The following is a 24,700-nucleotide window of genomic DNA, read 5'->3' on the forward strand; positions in this document are numbered from 1 at the left end:
CAGTCCCTTGTCTCTCACATTAAGAAACTATTGCAATTTGTATTTCTCGGATCCAAAGTGGATGACCCCACATTTCCCCACACTCCGTCTGCCATAGTTTTGGCCATTCATTTAGTCTGCCTACGTCTCTTTGTAACTTCCTGCTGCCCATCTTCGCAACGTAATGTGCCTCCTAGATAAAAAAAGAACTGGATATTTCCGTTTCCATTCCTACTTCTATCGCTCATGTATTATTTCCTTTGCCACGTTCATATAGAATTCCTATCTAGTTCTCTGTCCCCACCATGTTCTTATGTCCTGCTGGTCTTTTTCTCAAACTTTTCGCTATAGAGTGTGAGGTTTGCTCTCCCACCACCTTAAATATGTTAAATCATTCAATGTCTGCTCATTGGTAATGCACCTGTAAGTGTAAATCACTGTCCAGTGGTCTAATCTTTAGCAGTACGCTGGTCAATTCCTGATCCTTGCCAGTACAGTAGTTGGCGCAACCCTAACCCTAACCCTCATTGGCGTTCTTCTAGTCTGTCCTCGAGGTCTCCTTCCCGGACAGTCTTCTATGTAAGAATGGCTGCTCCAATGCCATTCTCACCTACAAAAACAAGGTTTTCAGTAACTTTCCTCTCTCACTTTCCCATGGTTATACAGACTGATGATACAAAAACAGCACCCGGTGTTTATGACGTTTCCCACACTGTCCACAGGCCTCCTTATCCACAGCCTTCTTGACAGTCTGAAAAAGACTTTTCGAATTTGGCCAGCATTCCCAGCAAGCCGCCTTGAACAGTCAGTTTAATAGTCCCTTCGATGAATTAATACTTTTAACCAAACTCGGTTCCTTTAGCAAGTTATGATTCCAGGTTTCTAGTCAACCCTTTAGTTCCCTTAAAACTTGTACTGAACAGTACTTCAATGCTACACATAATTTACAACAAACTATTAAAATTATTTCACAATGTGAAGTAATATTATAGATCATTATCGTTTATCCCTTCACGGCAGGTTTCCTTTCTTTCTTCAGGCTGCAACAGAAAGAAAATGCAAGCCATTAACAATTTATTTTAAGAATTTAAAATGCATCCTCAAATACCTTCACTTTACAAAAAATGCAATAAACGGATCTTTATTTCCCACTCAAGGGCATGACCAGTATCATTTCACAACTGTATTCCATTTAGGGAGCGAAGTTCTAAGTTATGAGGGCTTTGGATAGAGTAAATAAGGAAAAACTGTTTCCACTCACAAGGGCACAGATTTAAATAATTGGCAAAAGAACCAAAGGGGAGATGAGGAGAATTTATTTTATGCGGCGAGTTATGATCTGGAATGCACGGCCTGAAAGGGCGGTGGAAGTAGATTCAATAGTAATTTCCAAAAGGGAATTAGATAAATACTTGAAAGGAAATGTTTTTGCAGGACTATGAGGGAAGAGCAGTGGAGTGGCGCTATTTGGATAGCTCTTTCAAAGAGAGGTCACAGCTACGATGGGATGAATGGCCTCCTTCTGTGCTTTATGATTCAATAAAACCTTACGGCAATTGAGTTCAAATTAAAGTAATAAACTACGATATCTTGATAGTTAGAATAAAGAACTTGCATTGATCTGGTGCCTTTCACGCCATCATACGCTGATTTTTGAAGTGTAGTCACAGTTATTATGTAGGCAAAAGGAGAAGACAATTTTCACATAAGGTCCTAAAAAGTGACAAGTGAGAGAAATTATTCGTTAATCTGTTTTTGGTGGTTAGTTGAAGGAGGACTGCTGGCCAAGAGACAAACTCTCTGCTCTACACGAAAGCATTGCCAGAAAGTTTCAGAGTCAATGAATCTTGGTATTATTGATCTAATCGAGTATTGTTGATACGGATCCATTAAACACTCATTTCATACGGGACGCAAGAAGTAAGGCAACATCAAGCCTTATCGTGTTGCTGAAATGTTTCGAAGCTCTTGGCATTACTTTTAGAGCGCTGTCACCGTTGTTCTGTAGGCGATGCAAAAACATCCTAATTCGGCAATGTTCCCAAAATGGCACTGAGATGAGAGGCCAGTTAATCTGTTTTGGTAACACGTGTTGAGGGGAAATTATTGGCGAGGACATTGTGGAAATTTCTTCCGTTTGAGTAGCCCCATCGGATCCAGTTTCATCTCGAGTCCGGACTGCAGGCGTACTTCTTATAGAATCTTGACCACAATTTCCAAGCCTGAATTTGCAATAATTCAGTGATCACTTTGAATCATAGAAATTTACGGCACAGAAGGGGGCCATTCGGCCCATCGTGTCTGTGCCGGCCGAAAAAGAGCTATCCAGCCTAAATCCACTTTCCAGCTCTTCGACCCGAGCCCTGTAGGTTAGGGCACTTCAAGTGCATATACAAGTACTTTATAAATGAGTTGAGGGTTTCTGCCTCTACCACCCTTTCAGGCAGTGAGTTCCAGACCCCCACCACCCTCTGGATGAAAAAAATTCTCCCCAACTCCCCTCCAATCCTTCTACCAATTACTTTAATCCATGCCCCCGGTTTTTGATCTCTCTGCCAAGGGAAATATGTTCTTTCTATGCACTCTATCTAAGCCCCTCATAATTTTATACACCTCAATTAAATCTCACTTCAGCTTCCTTTGTTCCAAAGAAAACAACCCCAGCCTATCCAATCTTTCCTCATAACTAAAATTCTCCAGTCCTGGCAACATCCTCATAAATCTCCTCTTTACCACCTCTAATACAATCACATCTTTCCTGTAATGTGGAGACTAGAACTGTACTCAGTAGTCTAGTTGTGGCCAAGGAATGAAACGTAAAAAATTATCCATTCGGACAGTGCTGACAAGGAGGCGGGCAGGTGGACCTGCTACATACCGAACACATTTAGAGTGAGACTTGCATTTGCTGTCCTCCCGCTAACAGAGACGACTGGAGCATCATGACTAGACACTCGAACACGACCCCTCCCCCGCCCCAGCCGTCCCCACACCGAGCCATGGGAAAAAAATTCTGCAAAATTCCTCTCTGACCCCTTCAGGCAATCAAAATCAGTCCAAAAGATCACATGGAACAAGTGTTATCTGTGAAGCCACTTACCTTCTATATGATGTGATCTCGACCCCAGTCAAGAACTGGGAACCTTCCAGCACACTCTTGAAGGCATGCAAGAGTCCACACCCACCTCACCAGCTGGAAACGTATTCCAAAGGCTCACCACTCTCTGGGAAAAGAAGAACTGCCTAACATCCATTCTATGTGCTCTACATTGTCTGAAACACTCACACACCTCAGCCGAAGAGATGCATTCAGGCATATTGACCCAGAAATTGCCGGAACGGGGCATCTCGCGGTATGCCCCATCTTTTATATTTTCATCATCCCTCAGCCCAATTTTTTTTTTTGCGCTGCAAATTGCTGGATGTGTGAGTTGATATCGATAAGGCGAGGTCATCGGAGCATCTGGGATCTTGGTGAACGATGGGACCAACAGACTAGCAGACTGGGGAGGGAAGAATTGTGGAGAGGGTTGCCGTGGCCCAGAAGGTGGTGGAAGAAAGGCAGGTAGACGCCAGGGATGCGAACCCACTCACCCCCCAACCCGATCAGCCATGTACCAATAAAGTATCCCCAGCTCATGCACCAGCCACACCTCCTCCACTCTCAGTGGTTCCGGTGCAGCCATCCTTCAATACCAGCGCCTGCTGTGTAGGAGAAAATGGGAACGGTGGTTAAGATCTAAAGTTGTTAGACTCAATGTTAAGTCCGGAATGTTGTAAAGTGCCTAGTAGAAAGAATAGGTACTTTTCATTAATCTTCCGTTGAGCTTCGTTGGAACAGTACAGGAAGCCATGGAGAGAGAGGTCAGATTGGGAGTGGGATGAAGGATTAAAGTGACAAGGGACCCGAAGCTGACAGTCAATCCTTGCAGTCTGAATGGAGGTGTTCAGCAAAGCGATCACCCAATCTGCGTTTGTTCTCCCCAGTGTATAGAAGACCGCATTGTGAGCAGTGAATAATGTGCACTAAGTTGGAAGAAGTACAAGTAAATCGCCGTTTCAACGGGAAGGAGTGTTTGGGCCAATGGATGGTGGGAAGGAAGGAGGCAAAAGGGCGGATGTTGCATTTCCCACGCTTGCATGCAAATGTGCCAGGGGATGGGCGGCAGGTGTTAGTGGTGATGGAAGAGTAGACCAGGGTATCATTGGAGGAACAGTCCCTTTGGAATGTTGAAAGAGCAGGGAAGACGAAGATGTGTTTGGTGGTGCCATCACGCTGGAGGTAGCGGAAATGGCGGAGGATGATCCATTGAATGTGCAAGCTGTTGAGGTGGAGGTTGAGGACGAAGGGAATCTGATCATGGTTCTGGGAGGGAGGGGAAGGGGTGAGGGCGGAAGTGCACCTTTGATTTGGAGGCAGTGAGCAAAGTTTAAGGAAGAGTTGTTCAATATTGAGGAGGGAGTGCTCTGTGCGGAAGCAAGAGAACAATAGAACTGGAACAGACTGCTTTCTGCTCTTTCGCTTGCATTGAAATGGGCGTTTACAAGGAGATGTGACCAGCAGCAAGTCGCGGTCAGCTGGTTTAACCTTGTTAACCGCTCACGTGATCCCGCAAAGACGAGCTGACCAGCAACTGACTGCAACAGGAGCAGAAACGGTTCTGTCAGGATGGAGCGGTCCCGACTCACTGCGTTTGCAGTTTGCTTCTTAATATCTTCTGGTGAGAGTCGCGTTCATCTACCTGTGTCAGTGAAGGAAGGAGTGGAGCAGCTGGATTATTAAGTAGCGGCTCAGATCGTAACTCCTACACAAATCATGTCTATAAAAGAGCACAGATAACACTCGTGTGGGTCCAATACGAGTTGGTTTCGAATTTGATTTCTCACTAAACTTTTATCGAATGTAATTATTTCCACAGGTCAGCCGCACCCTTTCACTGTCCTGGTGAATCAAAATGTGATCAATGCGACGGCCGGCGATTCCGTTGTCCTGTCGGTGAGACCCTCCTCTCCCGTGTCAAGCGGCTTCTGGAAGTTCGGCACCGCGTCTATCGTCGCTTGGACAGTCGAACCCCCCGATCTCAATATCGCTTACACCAAACGCAACGTGGAGCTGCTGTTCAACACCTCTCTCCTCTTGAGGTCGGTGGCACTTTCGGACAGCGGAGATTATTGGGTTACTATGGACTCACCCGCTGGCAAAGTAGCGACCGCAAAGATCACTTTGAATGTATTCCGTAAGTAGAGTGACACATGTTATCAGAAACAATTAGTATTTAATAAGTGATGGCCCAGTGCCACACCACATTACGCTTCCGTTTCATGATAGATTCAGGTTTGATCGCAGCTTTCTCGGGTTTAGGTGCTGTCTAAGTTTGGTTTCTATACATAAATGAGGCTCCGAAATGCAGCCCACTCAACTCAAAAGACAATCATCATCTGAATCAGACTTTCCTGTCTGTCACTGATCAGAAACGCCCTCCAGAGCAGCGATGTTTGAAGTGCTTATGATAGAATTTTTAATATGCCGTTCTTGGGATGTTGGCAAGGTTACTTTTATTCTCCAGCCCTAGGTGATAATGGGCCGCTTTCCTGAACCGCTGCAGTCCTTCGGGGTAATTTTAAAATTTGAGCGGTGGTTTTACAATGGGTGATATCACTATCAGCGGCCCATTAGACTAGGCAAAATCGGGCAGCGTGTAAATTCGGTGGCGAAATCGATATCACCCATTGTACACCATTGCCCAAAGTAAAATTACCCGCCTTAAGTTCATGGCGCCCCCAAAATAATGTTAGGCAGAGAATTCCAGGATAGCAGATTTTGCTGCTGCCCCCAATTTCATGAAGCAGGGCATCTCACGGTCTGCCAGTTCACTTAGTACTTTTCCTACTTCCTTCAGCTCAATTTCTTCATAGCCCTGTGAGTTGCTGGAAGTGCGAGCGGGTAATGGCGCAGCGAGGGCAACGGGGCATCTGGGACCTTGGTGCGCGACTGGGCCAACAGAGTAGGAGACAGGGCGGGAAGCAGTGTGGAGAGGGTTGCCGTGGCCAGGAATGTGACGGAATAAAGGCAGGTAGACCCAAGGAATGCGAACCCACTCATCCGCCAGCCCCACCAGCCGTGTACCAATAAAGTATCCCCAGCTCAAGCACCAGCCACACCTCCTCCACTCTCAGTGGCCTCCGGTGCAGCCATCCATCAATACCAGCACCTGCTGTGTGGGAGAAAATGGGAACGGTGGTTAAGACCTAAAATTGTTAGATTCAATGTTAAGGCCGGAATGTTGTAAAGTGCCTTGTAGAAAGAATAGGTACTTTTCATTAATCTTGCATTGAGCTTCGTTGGAACAGTACAGGAAGCCATGGAGAGAGAGGTCAGATTGGGAGTGGGATGAAGGATTAAAGAGACAAGGGACCCGAAGCTGACAGTCAATCCTTGCAGTCTGAATGGAGGTGTTCAGCAAAGCGATCACCCAATCTGCGTTTGTTCTCCCCAGTGTATAGAAGACCGCATTGTGAGCAGTGAATACTGTACACTAAGTTGGAAGAAGTACAAGTAAATGGCCGTTTCAACGGGAAGGAGTGTTTGGACCAATGGATGGTGGGAAGGAAGGAGGCAAAAGGGCGGATGTTGAATTTCCCACGCTTGCATGCAAATGTGCCAGAGGACGGGCAGCAGGTGTGAGTGGTGATGGAAGAGTAGACCAGGGTGTCATGGGAGGAACAATCCCTTTGGAATGTTGAAAGAGCAGGGAAGGCGAGGATGTGTTTGGTGGTGTTATTAAGCTAGAGGTGGCGGAAATGGCGGAGGATGATCCATTGAATGTGCAAGATATTGGGGTGAACGCTGAGGACATGGGGAAATCTGGTCATGATTCTGGGAGGGAGGGGAAGGGGTGAGGGCGGAATTGCACGAAATAGGATGGACATGGTCGAAGGCCTGGTCAACCATAGTGTAGGGGAATCCTCGGCTGAGGAAAAAGGGAAGACATATGGGAAGCACTGGTGTGGAAAGTGGCATCGTCGGAATAGAGGCGATGGAGACGGACGAACTGGGAGAATGGAATAGAGTCCTTACAGGAAGCGGGGTGGGGGCGAGTGTAGCTGTGGGAGTCCGTGGGCTTATAGGAGACATTGGTGGACAGCCTATTCCCAGAAATGGGAGGAAGGGAAATGATGGAGATGGACCATGTGAAGGTAAGTGAGGGTGGAAGTTGGAAGCAAAGTTGATTCCATTTTCCGGTTGTGGGGTCAGAGCAGGAGGCGGCACCGACACAGTCATCAACATACCGGAGAAAGAGGTCAGGGAGGGGATCTGAGTGGGACTGGAACATAGAATGTTCCATCTATCCCTCGAAAAAGCTGACAGAGCGAGGACACACGTGGGTCCCCACAGCGACACCTTTTATTTGGAAGTAGTGAGCAGAGTTTAAGGAAGAGTTGTTCAATATTGAGGAGAGTGCTCTGTGGGGAAGCAAGAGAACAATAGAACTGGAACAGGCTGCTTTCTGCTCTTTGGCTTGCATTGAAATGGGCGTTTCCAAGGAGATGTGACCAGCAGCAAGTCGAGGTCAGCTGGTTTATCCTTGTTAACCGCTCACGTGATCCCGCAAAGACGAGCTGACCAGCAACTGACTGCAACAGGAGCAGAAACGGTTCTGTCAGGATGGAGCGGTCCCGACTCACTGCGTTTGCAGTTTGCTTCTTAATATCTTCTGGTGAGAGTCGCGTTCATCTACCTGTGTCAGTGAAGGAAGGAGTGGAGCAGCTGGATTATTAAGTAGCGGCTCAGATCGTAACTCCTACACAAATCATGTCTATAAAAGAGCACAGATAACACTCGTGTGGGTCCAACACGAGTTGGTTTCGAATTTGATTTCTCACTAAACTTTTATCGAATGTAATTATTTCCACAGGTCAGCCGCACCCTTTCACTGTCCTGGTGAATCAAAATGTGATCAATGCGACGGCCGGCGATTCCGTTGTCCTGTCGGTGAGACCCTCCTCTCCGGTGTCAAGCGGCTTCTGGAAGTTCGGCACCGCGTCTATCGTCGCTTGGACAGTCGAACCCCCCGATCTCAATATCGCTTACACCAAACGCAACGTGGAGCTGCTGTTCAACACCTCTCTCCTCTTGAGGTCGGTGGCACTTTCGGACAGCGGAGATTATTGGGTTACTATGGACTCACCCGCTGGCAAAGTAGCGACCGCAAAGATCACTTTGAATGTATTCCGTAAGTAGAGTGACACATGTTATCAGAAACAATTAGTATTTAATAAGTGATGGCTCAGTGCCACACCACATTACGCTTCCGTTTCATGATAGATTCAGGTTTGAACGCAGCTTTCTCGGGTTTAGGTGCTGTCTAAGTTTGGTTTCTATACATAAATGAGGCTCCGAAATGCAGCCCACTCAACTCAAAAGACAATCATCATCTGAATCAGACTTTCCTGTCTGTCACTGATCAGAAACGCCCTGCAGAGCAGCGATGTTTGAAGTGCTTATGATAGAATTTTTAATATGCCGTTCTTGGGATGTTGGCAAGGTTACTTTTATTCTCCAGCCCTAGGTGATAATGGGCCGCTTTCCTCAAACGCTGCAGTCCTTCGGGGTAATTTTAAAATTTGAGCGATGGTTTTACAATGGGTGATATCACTATCAGCGGCCCATTAGACTAGGCAAAATCGGGCAGCGTGTAAATTCGGTGGCGAAATCGATATCATCCATTGTACACCTTTGCCCAAAGTAAAATTACCCGCCTTAAGTTCATGGCGCCCCCAAAATAATGTTAGGTAGAGAATTCCAGGATAGCAGATTTTGCTGCTGCCCCCAATTTCATGAAGCAGGGCATCTCACGGTCTGCCAGTTCACTGAGTACTTTTCCCACTCCCTTTAGCTCAATTTTGTCATTGCCCTGTGAGTTGCTGGAAGTGCGAGCGGGTAATGGCGCAGCGAGGGCAACGGGGCATCTGGGACCTTGGTGCACGACTGGGCCAACAGAGTAGGAGACAGGGCGGGAAGCAGTGTGGAGAGGGTTGCCGCGGCCAGGAATGTGACGGAATAAAGGCAGGTAGACCCAAGGAATGCGAACCCACTCATCCGCCAGCCCCACCAGCCGTGTACCAATAACGTATCCCCAGCTCAAGCACCAGCCACACCTCCTCCACTCTCAGTGGCTCCGGTGCAGCCATCCATCAATACCAGCACCTGCTGTGTGGGAGAAAATGGGAACGGTGGTTAAGACCTAAAATTGTTAGATTCAATGTTAAGGTCGGAATGTTGTAAAGTGCCTATTAGAAAGATTAGTAACTTTTCATTAATCTTGCGTTGAGCTTCGTTGGAACAGTACAGGAAGCCATGGAGAGAGAGGTCAGATTGGGAGTGGGGTGAAGGATTAAAGAGACAAGGGACCCGAAGCTGACAGTCAATCCTTGCAGTCTGAATGGAGGTGTTCAGCAAAGCGATCACCCAATCTGCGTTTGTTCTCCCCAGTGTATAGAAGACCGCATTGTGAGCAGTGAATACTGTACACTAAGTTGGAAGAAATACAAGTAAATCGCCATTTCAACGGGAAGGAGTGTTTGGGCCCATGGATGGTGGGAAGGAATGAGGCAAAAGGGCGGATGTTGCATTTCCCACGCTTGCATGCAAATGTGCCAGGTGATTGGCGGCAGGTGTTAGTGGTGATGGAAGAGTAGACCAGGGTATCATGGACGGAATAGTCCCTTTGGAATGTTGAAAGAGCAGGGAAGGCGAAGATGTGTTTGGTGGTGCCATCACGCTGGAGGTGGCGGAAATGGCGGAGGATGATCCATTGAATGTGCAAGCTGTTGAGGTGGAGGTTGAGGACGAAGGGAATCTGATCATGGTTCTGGGAGGGAGGGGAAGGGGTGAGGGCGGAAGTGCACCTTTGATTTGGAGGCAGTGAGCAAAGTTTAAGGAAGAGTTGTTCAATATTGAGGAGAGTGCTCTGTGCGGAAGCAAGAGAACAATAGAACTGGAACAGACTGCTTTCTGCTCTTTCGCTTGCATTGAAATGGGCGTTTACAAGGAGATGTGACCAGCAGCAAGTCGCGGTCAGCTGGTTTAACCTTGTTAACCGCTCACGTGATCCCGCAAAGACGAGCTGACCAGCAACTGACTGCAACAGGAGCAGAAACGGTTCTGTCAGGATGGAGCGGTCCCGACTCACTGCGTTTGCAGTTTGCTTCTTAATATCTTCTGGTGAGAGTCGCGTTCATCTACCTGTGTCAGTGAAGGAAGGAGTGGAGCAGCTGGATTATTAAGTAGCGGCTCAGATCGTAACTCCTGCACAAATCATGTCTATAAAAGAGCACAGATAACACTCGTGTGGGTCCAATACGAGTTGGTTTCGAATTTGATTTCTCACTAAACTTTTATCGAATGTAATTATTTCCACAGGTCAGCCGCACCCTTTCACTGTCCTGGTGAATCAAAATGTGATCAATGCGACGGCCGGCGATTCCGTTGTCCTGTCGGTGAGACCCTCCTCTCCCGTGTCAAGCGGCTTCTGGAAGTTCGGCACCGCGTCTATCGTCGCTTGGACAGTCGAACCCCCCGATCTCAATATCGCTTACACCAAACGCAACGTGGAGCTGCTGTTCAACACCTCTCTCCTCTTGAGGTCGGTGGCACTTTCGGACAGTGGAGATTATTGGGTTACTATGGACTCACCCGCTGGCAAAGTAGCGACCGCAAAGATCACTTTGAATGTATTCCGTAAGTAGAGTGACACATGTTATCAGAAACAATTAGTATTTAATAAGTGATGGCTCAGTGCCACACCACATTACGCTTCCGTTTCATGATAGATTCAGGTTTGATCGCAGCTTTCTCGGGTTTAGGTGCTGTCTAAGTTTGGTTTCTATACATAAATGAGGCTCCGAAATGCAGCCCACTCAACTCAAAACACAATCTTCATCTGAATCAGACTTTCCTGTCTGTCACTGATCAGAAACGCCCTGCAGAGCAGCGATGTTTGAAGTGCTTATGATAGAATTTTTAATATGCCGTTCTTGGGATGTTGGCAAGGTTACTTTTATTCTCCAGCCCTAGGTGATAATGGGCCGCTTTCCTGAACCGCTGCAGTCCTTCGGGGTAATTTTAAAATTTGAGCGGTGGTTTTACAATGAGTGATATCACTATCAGCGGCCCATTAGACTAGGCAAAATCGGGCAGCGTGTAAATTCGGTGGCGAAATCGATATCATCCATTGTACACCTTTGCCCAAATTAAAATTACCCACCTTAAGTTCATGGCGCCCCCAAAATAATGTTAGGTAGAGAATTCCAGGATAGCAGATTTTGCTGCAGCCCCCAATTTCATGAAGCAGGGCATCTCACGGTCTGCCAGTTCACTGAGTACTTTTCCCACTCCCTTCAGCTCAATTTTGTCATTGCCCTGTGAGTTGCTGGAAGTGCGAGCGGGTAATGGCGCAGCGAGGGCAACGGGGCATCTGGGACCTTGGTGCACGACTGGGCCAACAGAGTAGGAGACAGGGAGGGAAGCAGTGTGGAGAGGGTTGCCGTGGCCAGGAATGTGACGGAATAAAGGCAGGTAGACCCATGGAATGCGAACCCACTCATCCGCCAGCCCCACCAGCCGTGTACCAATAACGTATCCCCAGCTCAAGCACCAGCCACACCTCCTCCACTCTCAGTGGCTCCGGTGCAGCCATCCATCAATACCAGCACCTGCTGTGTGGGAGAAAATGGGAACGGTGGTTAAGACCTAAAATTGTTAGATTCAATGTTAAGGTCGGAATGTTGTAAAGTGCCTATTAGAAAGATTAGTAACTTTTCATTAATCTTCCGTTGAGCTTCGTTGGAACAGTACAGGAAGCCATGGAGAGAGAGGTCAGATTGGGAGTGGGATGAAGGATTAAAGAGACAAGGGACCCGAAGCTGACAGTCAATCCTTGCAGTCTGAATGGAGTTGTTCAGCAAAGCCATCGCCCAATCTGCGTTTGTTCTCCCCAGTGTATAGAAGACCGCATTGTGAGCAGTGAATACTGTGCACTAAGTTGGAAGAAATACAAGTAAATCGCCATTTCAACGGGAAGGAGTGTTTGGGCCCATGGATGGTGGGAAGGAATGAGGCAAAAGGGCGGATGTTGCATTTCCCACGCTTGCATGCAAATGTGCCAGGTGATTGGCGGCAGGTGTTAGTGGTGATGGAAGAGTAGACCAGGGTATCATGGACGGAATAGTCCCTTTGGAATGTTGAAAGAGCAGGGAAGGCGAAGATGTGTTTGGTGGTGCCATCACGCTGGAGGTAGCGGAAATGGCGGAGGATGATCCATTGAATATGCAAGCTGTTGAGGTGGAGGTTGAGGACGAAGGGAATCTGATCATGGTTCTGGGAGGGAGGGGAAGGGGTGAGGGCGGAAGTGCACCTTTGATTTGGAGGCAGTGAGCAAAGTTTAAGGAAGAGTTGTTCAATATTGAGGAGAGAGTGCTCTGTGCGGAAGCAAGAGAACAATAGAACTGGAACAGACTGCTTTCTGCTCTTTGGCTTGCATTGAAATGGGCGTTTACAAGGAGATGTGACCAGCAGCAAGTCGCGGTCAGCTGGTTTAACCTTGTTAACCGCTCACGTGATCCCGCAAAGACGAGCTGACCAGCAACTGACTGCAACAGGAGCAGAAACGGTTCTGTCAGGATGGAGCGGTCCCGACTCACTGCGTTTGCAGTTTGCTTCTTAATATCTTCTGGTGAGAGTCGCGTTCATCTACCTGTGTCAGTGAAGGAAGGAGTGGAGCAGCTGGATTATTAAGTAGCGGCTCAGATCGTAACTCCTGCACAAATCATGTCTATAAAAGAGCACAGATAACACTCGTGTGGGTCCAATACGAGTTGGTTTCGAATTTGATTTCTCACTAAACTTTTATCGAATGTAATTATTTCCACAGGTCAGCCGCACCCTTTCACTGTCCTGGTGAATCAAAATGTGATCAATGCGACGGCCGGCGATTCCGTTGTCCTGTCGGTGAGACCCTCCTCTCCCGTGTCAAGCGGCTTCTGGAAGTTCGGCACCGCGTCTATCGTCGCTTGGACAGTCGAACCCCCCGATCTCAATATCGCTTACACCAAACGCAACGTGGAGCTGCTGTTCAACACCTCTCTCCTCTTGAGGTCGGTGGCACTTTCGGACAGCGGAGATTATTGGGTTACTATGGACTCACCCGCTGGCAAAGTAGCGACCGCAAAGATCACTTTGAATGTATTCCGTAAGTAGAGTGACACATGTTATCAGAAACAATTAGTATTTAATAAGTGATGGCTCAGTGCCACACCACATTACGCTTCCGTTTCATGATAGATTCAGGTTTGAACGCAGCTTTCTCGGGTTTAGGTGCTGTCTAAGTTTGGTTTCTATACATAAATGAGGCTCCGAAATGCAGCCCACTCAACTCAAAACACAATCTTCATCTGAATCAGACTTTCCTGTCTGTCACTGATCAGAAACGCCCTGCAGAGCAGCGATGTTTGAAGTGCTTATGATAGAATTTTTAATATGCCGTTCTTGGGATGTTGGCAAGGTTACTTTTATTCTCCAGCCCTAGGTGATAATGGGCCGCTTTCCTCAACCGCTGCAGTCCTTCGGGGTAATTTTAAAATTTGAGCGATGGTTTTACAATGGGTGATATCACTATCAGCGGCCCATTAGACTAGGCAAAATCGGGCAGCGTGTAAATTCGGTGGCGAAATCGATATCATCCATTGTACACCTTTGCCCAAAGTAAAATTACCCGCCTTAAGTTCATGGCGCCCCCAAAATAATGTTAGGTAGAGAATTCCAGGATAGCAGATTTTGCTGCTGCCCCCAATTTCATGAAGCAGGGCATCTCACGGTCTGCCAGTTCATTTCGTACTTTTCCTACTCCCTTCAGCTCAATTTTGTCATTGCCCTGTGAGTTGCTGGAAGTGCGAGCGGGTAATGGCGCAGCGAGGGCAACGGGGCATCTGGGACCTTGGTGCACGACTGGGCCAACAGAGTAGGAGACAGGGAGGGAAGCAGTGTGGAGAGGGTTGACGCGGCCAGGAATGTGACGGAATAAAGACAGGTAGACCCAAGGAATGCGAACCCACTCAACCGCCAGCCCCACCAGCCGTGTACCAATAACGTATCCCCAGCTCAAGCACCAGCCACACCTCCTCCACTCTCAGTGGCCTCCGGTGCAGCCATCCATCAATACCAGCACCTGCTGTGTGGGAGAAAATGGGAACGGTGGTTAAGACCTAAAATTGTTAGATTCAATGTTAAGGTCGGAATGTTGTAAAGTGCCTATTAGAAAGATTAGTAACTTTTCATTAATCTTGCGTTGAGCTTCGTTGGAACAGTACAGGAAGCCATGGAGAGAGAGGTCAGATTGGGAGTGGGGTGAAGGATTAAAGAGACAAGGGACCCGAAGCTGACAGTCAATCCTTGCAGTCTGAATGGAGGTGTTCAGCAAAGCGATCACCCAATCTGCGTTTGTTCTCCCCAGTGTATAGAAGACCGCATTGTGAGCAGTGAATACTGTGCACTAAGTTGGAAGAAGTACAAGTAAATCGCCGTTTCAACGGGAAGGAGTGTTTGGGCCAATGGATGGTGGGAAGGAAGGAGGCAAAAGGGCGGATGTTGAATTTCCCACGCTTGCATGCAAATGTGCCAGAGGACGGGCAGCAGGTGTTAGGGGTGATGGAAGAGTAGACCAGGGTGTCATGGGAGGAACAATCCCTTTGGAATGTTGAAAGAGCAGGGAAGACGAAGATGTGTTTGGTGGTGTTATTAAGCTAGAGGTGGCGGAAATGGCGGAGGATGATCCATTGAATGTGCAAGATATTGGGATGAACGCTGAGGACATGGGGAAATCTGGTCATGATTCTGGGAGGGAGGGGAAGGGGTGAGGGCGGAATTGCACGAAATTGGATGGACATGGTCGAAGGCCTGGTCAACCATAGTGTAGGGGAATCCTCGGCTGAGGAAAAAGGGAAGACATATGGGAAGCACTGTTGTGGAAAGTGGCATCGTCGGAATAGAGGCGATGGAGACGGACGAACTGGGAGAATGGAATAGAGTCCTTACAGGAAGCGGGGTCGGGGCGAGTGTAGCTGTGGGAGTCCGTGGGCTTATAGGAGACATTGGTGGACAGCCTATTCCCAGAAATGGGAGGAAGGGAAATGATGGAGATGGACCATGTGAAGGTAAGTGAGGGTGGAAGTTGGAAGCAAAGTTGATTCCATTTTCCGGTTGTGGGGTCAGAGCAGGAGGCGGCACCGACACAGTCATCAACATACCGGAGAAAGAGGTCAGGGAGGGGATCTGAGTGGGACTGGAACAAAGAATGTTCCATCTATCCCTCGAAAAAGCTGACAGAGCGAGGACACACGTGGGTCCCCACAGCGACACCTTTTATTTGGAGGTAGTGAGCAGAGTTTAAGGAAGAGTTGTTCAATATTGAGGAGAGTGCTCTGTGGGGAAGCAAGAGAACAATAGAACTGGAACAGGCTGCTTTCTGCTCTTTGGCTTGCATTGAAATGGGCGTTTCCAAGGAGATGTGACCAGCAGCAAGTCGAGGTCAGCTGGTTTAACCTTGTTAACCGCTCACGTGATCCCGCACAGACGAGCTGACCAGCAACTGACTGCAACAGGAGCAGAAACGGTTCTGTCAGGATGGAGCGGTCCCGACTCACTGCGTTTGCAGTTTGCTTCTTAATATCTTCTGGTGAGAGTCGCGTTCATCTACCTGTGTCAGTGAAGGAAGGAGTGGAGCAGCTGGATTATTAAGTAGCGGCTCAGATCGTAACTCCTGCACAAATCATGTCTATAAAAGAGCACAGATAACACTCGTGTGGGTCCAATACGAGTTGGTTTCGAAATTGATTTCTCACTAAACTTTTATCGAATGTAATTATTTCCACAGGTCAGCCGCACCCTTTCACTGTCCTGGTGAATCAAAATGTGATCAATGCGACGGCCGGCGATTCCGTTGTCCTGTCGGTGAGACCCTCCTCTCCCGTGTCAAGCGGCTTCTGGAAGTTCGGCACCGCGTCTATCGTCGCTTGGACAGTCGAACCCCCCGATCTCAATATCGCTTACACCAAACGCAACGTGGAGCTGCTGTTCAACACCTCTCTCCTCTTGAGGTCGGTGGCACTTTCGGACAGCGGAGATTATTGGGTTACTATGGACTCACCCGCTGGCAAAGTAGCGACCGCAAAGATCACTTTGAATGTATTCCGTAAGTAGAGTGACACATGTTATCAGAAACAATTAGTATTTAATAAGTGATGGCTCAGTGCCACACCACATTACGCTTCCGTTTCATGATAGATTCAGGTTTGATCGCAGCTTTCTCGGGTTTAGGTGCTGTCTAAGTTTGGTTTCTATACATAAATGAGGCTCCGAAATGCAGCCCACTCAACTCAAAAGACAATCATCATCTGAATCAGACTTTCCTGTCTGTCACTGATCAGAAACGCCCTGCAGAGCAGCGATGTTTGAAGTGCTTATGATAGAATTTTTAATATGCCGTTCTTGGGATGTTGGCAAGATTACTTTTATTGTGCAGCCCTAGTTGATAATGGGCCGCTTTCCTGAACCGCTGCAGCCCTTCGGGGTAATTTTAAAATTTGAGCGATGGTTTTACAATGGGTGATATCACTATCAGCGGCCCATTAGACTAGGCAAAATCGGGCAGCGTGTAAATTCGGTGGCGAAATCGATATCACCCATTGTACACCATTGCCCAAAGTAAAATTACCCCCCTTATGTTGATGGTGCCCCCAAGATAATCTTAGGTAGGGAATTCCAGGATCCCCGATTTTGCTGCAGCCCCCAATTTGCTGGAGAAGGGCATCTCATGGTGTGCCAGGTCAGTTAATCTTTTCCTGTGCCCTTCAGCTCATTTTTATTTTGCCCTGTAAGTTGCTGGAAGTGCGAGCTGATAATGCCGAAGTGAGGGCAACGGGGAATCTGGGGCCTTGGTGCACGACTGGGGCCAACAGGTTATCTCCTTAATTAATGAGATTCCCCTGGCAACTTATTAGTTTATACTTACACCAGTTCAGGGTGCAAAATTAGTTCGAGCTGAAGCATGCAGGAAACGTCTACCATGAAGGAACGGCGATATATGTCCAAGTTTGGATGGCGTATGACCTGGAAGGAAAGTTGGAGGTGATGGTGTCCCCATGATATTGCTGCTCTTGTACTTCTTGTTGATACAGGTTGCAGGGCTATCAGTTGCTGTCGGTGACCTTAGTGCATTCTACAGTAAGTCCTTACTGCAGCCACAGTGCGACAATGGTCTGTGCGCTACATATTGAATGCATTGGCAGGGGAAATAGAATCAGAAAATCATACAGCGCAGAAGGAAGCCATTCGGCCCGCAGTCCTGTGCCGGCTCTTTAAAGGAGCAACCCAAATAGCCCCACACCCCTGCCCTTTCCCCGTAGCTCTGCAAATGTTTCACATTCAAGTATTTATCCAATTGATATTTAAAAGTTATTACTGAATCTGCTTCCACTATCTTTTCAGGCAATGTATTCCAGATCATAACAACTCGCTGTGTTAAAAAAAATGCTGCTCATCTGCCCCCTGGTTATTTTGCTAATTACCTTAAATCTGTGTCCTCTGATTAACGACCATTCTGCCACTGGAAACACTTTCTCCATATGTACTCTATCAAACCCCTCATAGTTTTGAACAACTCTATCAAATCTCCCCTTAACGTTCTCTGCTCCAAGAACAATCCCAGCTTCTCCAGTCTCTCCACGTAACTGAAGTCCCTCACCCCTGGTACCAATCTGTTAAATCTCCTCTGTACCCTCTCCACTGTATTGACATCCATTATAAAGTGTGGTGACCAGAACTGGACACAATACTCCAGCTGAGGCCGAAGAAGTAATTTATAAATGTTTCCCATAATAAATAAGGCTCTTTTCTGGATGGTGTGGTTGCAGCTGCATCCATCTAGTTCAGAGTGGTGACTATTCCATCGCACTCTGGACCTGAGCCTTGGGGATGTTGGAGAGGCTATGAACAGTTAGGAGATGAGTAGTTAATGGCAGCGAACCAAGCGATATGGATGGTCCAGTTAAGCTTCTAGTCAATATTTTTTTCTATTCGTTCACGGGATGTGGGTGTCGCTGGCGAGGCCAGCATTTATTGCCCATCCCTAATTGCCCTCGAGAAGGTGGTGGTGAGCCGCCTTCTTGAACCGCTGCAGTCCGTGTGGTGACGGTTCTCACACAGTGCTGTTAGGAAGGGAGTTCCAGGATTTTGACCCAGCGACAATGAAGGAACGGCTATATATTTCCAAGTCGGGATGGTGTGTGACTTGGAGGGGAACGTGCAGGTGGTGTTGTTCCCATGTGCCTGCTGCTCTTGTCCTTCTAGGTGGTAGAGGTCGCGGGTTTGGGAGGTGCTGTCGAAGAAGCCTTGGCGAGTTGCTGCAGTGCATCCTGTGGATGGTACACACTGCAGCCACTGTGCGCCGGTGGTGAAGGGAGTGAATGTTTAGGGTGATGGATGGGGTGCCAATCAAGCGGGCTGCTTTATCTTGGATGGTGTCGAGCTTCTTGAGTGTTGTTGGAGCTGCACTCATCCAAGCAAGTGGAGAGTATTCCATCACACTCCTGACTTGTGCCTTGTAGATGGTGGAAAGGCTTTGGGGAGTCAGGAGGTGAGTCACTCGCCGCAGAATACCCAGCCTCTGACCTGCTCTCGTAGCCACAGTATTTATATGGCTGGTCCAGTTAAGTTTCTGGTCAATGGTGACCCCCAGGATGTTGATGGTGGGGGATTCGGTGATGGTATTGCCGTTGAATGTCAGGGCGAGGTGGTTAGACTCTCTCTTGTTGGAGATGGTCATTGCCTGGCACTTATCTGGCGTGAATGACGAGCCACTTATCAGCCCAAGCCTGGATGTTGTCCAGGTCTTGCTGCATGCGGGCTCGGACTGCTTCATTATTTGAGGGGTTGCGAATGGAACTGAACACTGTGCAGTCATCAGCGAACATCCCCATTTCTGACCTTATGATGGAGGGAAGGTCATTGATGAAGCAGCTGAAGATGGTTGGGCCTAGGACACTGCCCTGAGGAACTCCTGCAGCAATGTCCTGGGGCTGAGATGATTGGCTTCCAACAACCACTACCATCTTCCTTTGTGCTAGGTATGACTCCAGCCAATATTGACCCTCAAGATGTGGAACAAGGGGATTCTTACCACGTAAGACACTTCTTGTAAACCTTGGCTTGTTGCTCTAGTACATTGTAAACGACTTCAGGACTTCCCAAAGTGCTTTACAGTCAATTAAGTACTTTTTGAATTGTAGTTACTTTTGTAATGCAAATGCGGCAGTCAATATGTGCACAGCAAGTTCCCACAAATGGCAATATGGTAATGACCAGATAATCTGTTTTGGTGATGTTGGTTGAGGGACACTAGGGAGACCTCCCTTGCTCTTCTTCGAAATAGTGACATGGGATCTTTTACGTCCAGCTGAGAGGTCAGATGGGGCCTTGGTTTAACATCTCTTTCAAAAGACAGCACCTCCAACAGTACAGCATTCCCTCAGTACTGCACTGGAGTGTTAGCCAAGATTTCATGCTCAAGGTCCTCGAGCTGGACTTGAAACTACAACCATTCTGACTCAGAGGCGAGAGTGCTGCCAACTGAGGCACGGCTGACAGCTAATCGGTTAGACCAATGAAACAAATCTAACTATAAGATTCAGTAATTTCGCACTGAATTTTTTCTCGCAGCTAAGCCAGATCCATTTACCATCTACGCCAAATGCAATGAGGTTAACTCAACCACTGGAGACACTGTCCTCCTGTCAGTGGCCCCTTCGGAGGAGGTGAAGAATGGGAAGTGGATCTTTGGTGGGAACGTTATTGCTCATTGGATGGGTGCATTTCCAGAGGTCAACGCTGATTACATAGGACGGGCAGTAGTACTCACCAATGCTTCTCTCCAGTTGAAGTCAGTGAGTGCTTCAGACACTGGAGAGTACAGTGTCACCATGAGTACGGCCTCTGGCAATACAAGGACAGCAAAACTCCACCTGAATGTGCTCAGTAAGTTGATTCCACTTTCAAAACGATTTTTAAAAAATTGCCTGGAAATTTGCCATGACTGTAATTTTATTTGTGAAACTACCACTAAACCATTGTAGGCTGACATCCTATCTTGCATGGCTCAGTGACATACCACATTATGCTTCCGTTTCATGATAGATTCAGGTTTGAACGCAGCTTTCTCAGGTTAGATGCTGCCTAAGTTTGGTTTCTATACATAAATGAGGCTCCGAAATGCAGCCCACTCAACTCAAAATTCAAACTTCAGCTGAACCAGAATTTCCTGTCTGTCACTGATCAGAAACGCCCTGCAGAGCAGCGATGTTTGAAGTGCTTATGATAGAATTTTTAATATGCCGTTCTTGGGATATTGGCAAGGCTGCTTTTATTGTCCAGTCCTAGGTGATAATGGGTCGCTTTCCTGAACCGCTGCAGTCCTTAGCGGTAATTTAAAATTTGAGCGGTGGTTTTACAATGGGTGATGTCACTATTAGCGGCCTAATAGACAAGGCAAAATTGGGCAGCGTGTAAATTCGGTGGCGAAATCGATATCACCCATTGAACACCATTGCCCAAAGTAAAATTACCCCCCTTATGTTGATGGTGCCCCCGAGATAATGTTAGGTAGAGAATTCCAGGATACCAGATTTTGCTGCAGCCCCCAATTTGCTGGAGAAGGGCATCTCACGGTGTGCAGGTCAGTTAGATCTTTTCCTGCGCCCTTCAGCTCATTTTTATTTTGCCCTGCAAGTTGCTGGAAGTGCGAGCTGATAATGGTGTATTGAGGGCAACGGGGAATCTGGGGCCTTGGTGCACGACTGGGGCCAACAATGAGATTTCCCTGGCAACTCATTAGTTTACACTTACAGCAATTTAAGGTGCAAAATTAGTTCGAGCTGAAGCATGCAGGAAAAGTCTACCATGAAGGAACGGTGATATCTGTCCAAATTTGGATGGCGTATGACTTGGAAGGAAAGTTGGAGGTGATGGTGTCCCCATGATATTGCTGCTCTTGTACTTCTTGATGATACAGGTTGCAGGGCTATCAGTTGCTGTCGGTGACCTTGGTGAGTGCATTCTACGGTAAGTCCTTACTGCAGCCACAGTGCAACAATGGTCTATGGGTTCCGTATTAAGTGCATTGGCAGGGGAATTAGAATCGCAGAAGGAAGCCATTCGGCCCACTGTCCTGTGCTGGCTCTTTAAAGGAGCAACCCAAATAGCCCCACACCACTGCCCTTTTCCCATAGCTCTGCAAATGTTTCACCTTCAAGAATTTATTCAATTGATATTTAAAAGTTATTATTGAATCTGCTTCCACCATCTTTTCAGCCAATGTATTCCAGATCATAACAACTCGCTGTGTTTAAAAAAATGCTGCTCATCTCCCCCCTCGTTATTTTGCTAATTACCTTAAATCTGTGTCCTCTGAATAACGACCATTCTGCCACTGGAAACACTTTCTCCATATGTACTCTATCAAACCCCTCATAATTTTGAACAGTATAATTTTGGTGTGGTTGCAGCTGCATTCATCTAGTTTAGAGTGGTGACTTTTCCATTACACTCTGGAACTGAGCCTTGGAGATGAGGGAAGAGGCTATGAAACGGTTAGAAGATGAGTAGTTAATGGCAGCGTACCAAGCTATATGGATGGTCCAGTTAAGCTTCTGGTCAATACTGACCCCCAAGATGTGGAACAAGGGGATTCTTACCATGTAAAACGCTTCTTGTAAACTTTGGCTTGTTGCTGTAGTACATTGCAAAAGGAAAAGAAAGACTTGCAATTGATGACCTCAGGACTTCCCAAAGTGCTTTACAGCCAATTAAGTACTTTTTGAATTGTAGTTACTTTTGTAATGTAGGAAATGCAACAGTCAATCTGTGCAGAGCAAGGTCCCACAAATGGCAATATGATAATGACCAGATAATCTGTTTTAGTGATGTTGGTTGAGGGACATTGGGAGAACTCCCTTGCTCTTCTTCGAAATAGTGAAATGGGATCTTTTACGTCCAGCTGAGAGGTCAGATGAGGCCTTGGTTTAACGTCTCAGTCAAAAGACAGCACCTCCAACAGTACAGCATTCCCTCAGTACTGCACTGGAGTGTTAGCCAAGATTTCATGCTCAAGATCCTTGAAACTACAACCATTCTGACTCAGAGGCGAGAGTGCTGCCACCTGAGGCACGGCTGACAGCTAATCGGTTAGACCAATGAAACAAATCTAACTATAAGATTCAGTAATCTCGCACTGAATTTTTTCTCGCAGATCCATTTACCATCTACGCCAAATGCAATGAGGTTAACTCAACCACCGGAGACACCGTCCTCCTGTCTGTCGTCCCTTCGGAGGAGGTGAAGAATGGGACCTGGACGTTTGGTGGGAACGTTGTTGCTCATTGGATGGGTGCATCTCCAGAGGTCAACCCTGATTACAGAGGACGGGCAGCAGTACTCACCAATGCTTCTCTCCAGTTGAAGTCAGTGAGTGTTTCAGACACTGGAGAGTACAGTGTCACCATGAGTACGGCCTCTGGCGATACAAGGACAGCAAAGCTCTACCTGAATGTGTTCAGTAAGTTGATTCTACTTTCAAAAGGATTTTTTTTTTAATTCCCTGGAAATTTGCCATGACTGTAATTTTATTTGTGAAACTAACCACTAAACCATTGTAGGCTGAAATCCTAACTCAGTTCATGAAGTCCAGTTCACAAATCACTCCTGTGCTCCCTGATCATTGTCTTTGGTCCCTGCCACCAACTCCATCCCCCTCCCTGGTCGCTGTCTGAGGCTGAACCGAACTGTGCACAACCTCGGTGTCCTATTTGACGCTCAGCTGACCTATCGACCCCATATGCTTTCCATCTCCAAGTCCACCTACATTCATCTCCGTCTCCACACCCGCCTCAGCTCATCTGGTGCTGAAACCATCATCCATTCCTTTATCATGTTTTGGTTTTATTAATGGAGGAGTAGAGTACAAAAGGAAGGGAGTTATGCTAAACCTTTATAAAACACTGGTTAGGCCTCAGCTGGAGCATTGTGTTCAATTCTGGGCACCACACTTTAGGAAGGTTGTCAAGGCTTAAGAGAGGATGTGGAAGAGATTTACTAGAATGGTACCAGGGATGAGGGACTTCAGTTACGTGGAGAGATTAGAGAAGCTGAGGTTCTTCTCCTTAGAGCAGAGTAGCTTAAGGGGAGGTTTGATAGAGGTGTTCAAAATCTTGAACAGTTTGTATAGAGTGCATCAGGAGAAAGTGTTTCCGGTGGCAGAAGGGCCGGTAACCAGAGGACACAGATTTAAGGTAATTGGCAAAAGAGCCAGAGGCGACATGAGGAGAATATTTTTTACGCAGTGAGTGGTTGTGATGTGGAATGTATTGCTTGAAAGGGTAGTGGAAGCAGATTTAGTAATAACTTTCAAAAGGGAGTTGGATAGATACCTAATAGGAAAAAAATTACAGGGCTGTGGGGAAAGAGCAGTGGAGTGGGGCTAATTGGATAGCTCTACCAAAGAGCCGGCACAGGCATGATGGGCCAAATGGCGTCCTTCTGTGCTGTATCATTCTATGATTAACTTCAGACTTGACTATTGCAAAACTGGCCAGCCTGCTACCTTCTATCCTCCATAAACTTGAGTTCATCCAAATCTCTGCTGACCTTATCCTACCCGCACCAATGCCCTGTGCTCGCTGACCTGCATTGGCTCCAAATCCGGCCACACCTCGATTTTAAAATTCTCATCCTTGCTTTCAAATCCCTCTATGGCCACGTCCCTCCCTACCTCTGTAACCTCCTCCAGCCCTACACCCCTCTGAGATCTCTGTGCTCCTCTATTTCTGGCCTCTTGTGCATCCATGATTTTCAGCACTTCACCATTGGCAGCCATACCTTCAGCAGCCTGGCTCCTTAGCTCTGGAATACCTCCCAAAACCTCTCTGCCTTTCTACCTCTCTCTCTCATCCTTTAAGACACTCCTTGAATCTACTTCTTTGACCAAGCTTTTGGTCACTTGTCCTAATATCTCCTTATGTGGCTCGGTGTCAAATGTTGTCTGTTGGCACGTTTTACTACTTTAAAGGTGCTATATAAATGCATGATGTTGTTGTTGTCGAAAGCAGTGGAGCGCAGAGATCTCAGAGGGGCGACTGCACAGAACCTTGGGTGAAGGTGAATTCAGGATCAATGAGAATCAATGTGGGTCATTTCACCTTTGGGCAATGGTGTAAAACGGGTGATAGTGAATTAGTTCCCAATTTTAACCACGTCCAATTTTCCTTTCCATTGACGTCAGTGTAAGGATAAATCAGGCAGGGTGTATAATTAAATATCACCCATTTTACAGCATCACTCGTACCTATAATTACCCCCAAACTGGACATGTTGGGGTTATTTCGGCCTTAAGCATTAATTGGGTCGAGCGTAGGAAGGAAAATCCCTACAAGAAAGATTGCAGGCTGGTATCAGAACTTGCCTGAATTTCCATTGAAATTTGATGGGATGAAAATCCAGTGGATTCATCTGGGGGCATGTGAAACCTCCCACCAGATTGTCCTTTCTGCACTCTGCCCAGGCCATACTTAATACCCAGGCGGTAAAGACAAAAGTCTACACCATTATATGGACTGAGCA

The 24,700-nt window shown here is 47.2% G+C and overlaps 1 protein-coding gene across 5 annotated transcripts in view; it reads left to right on the forward strand.

The window, feature by feature from the left end:
• Nucleotides 1–10,659: 10,659 nt before the first annotated feature.
• The window catches only part of LOC137306183 (immunoglobulin superfamily member 10-like), a 35,053-nt gene continuing 21,012 nt past the window's right edge, over nt 10,660–24,700 (forward strand). For 2 of the 5 annotated variants that reach the window (XM_067975262.1, XM_067975263.1), the window contains exons 1-5: nt 10,660–10,720; nt 12,912–13,229; nt 15,909–16,226; nt 19,751–20,065; nt 22,335–22,640. In XM_067975262.1, coding sequence (XP_067831363.1) covers nt 10,666–10,720; nt 12,912–13,229; nt 15,909–16,226; nt 19,751–20,065; nt 22,335–22,640 — 1,312 coding nt within the window. In that variant the 5' untranslated portion in view covers nt 10,660–10,665. Of the gene's footprint in view, nt 10,721–12,623; nt 12,714–12,911; nt 13,230–15,571; nt 15,711–15,908; nt 16,227–19,750; nt 20,066–22,334; nt 22,641–24,700 lie in introns of those variants that run through there. The other 3 variants (XM_067975265.1, XM_067975264.1, XM_067975266.1) reach the window with 3 other exon arrangements.

This window comes from Heptranchias perlo, chromosome 42 (genome assembly GCF_035084215.1).
Source record: "Heptranchias perlo isolate sHepPer1 chromosome 42, sHepPer1.hap1, whole genome shotgun sequence".
Lineage (NCBI taxonomy): Eukaryota > Metazoa > Chordata > Chondrichthyes > Hexanchiformes > Hexanchidae > Heptranchias > Heptranchias perlo.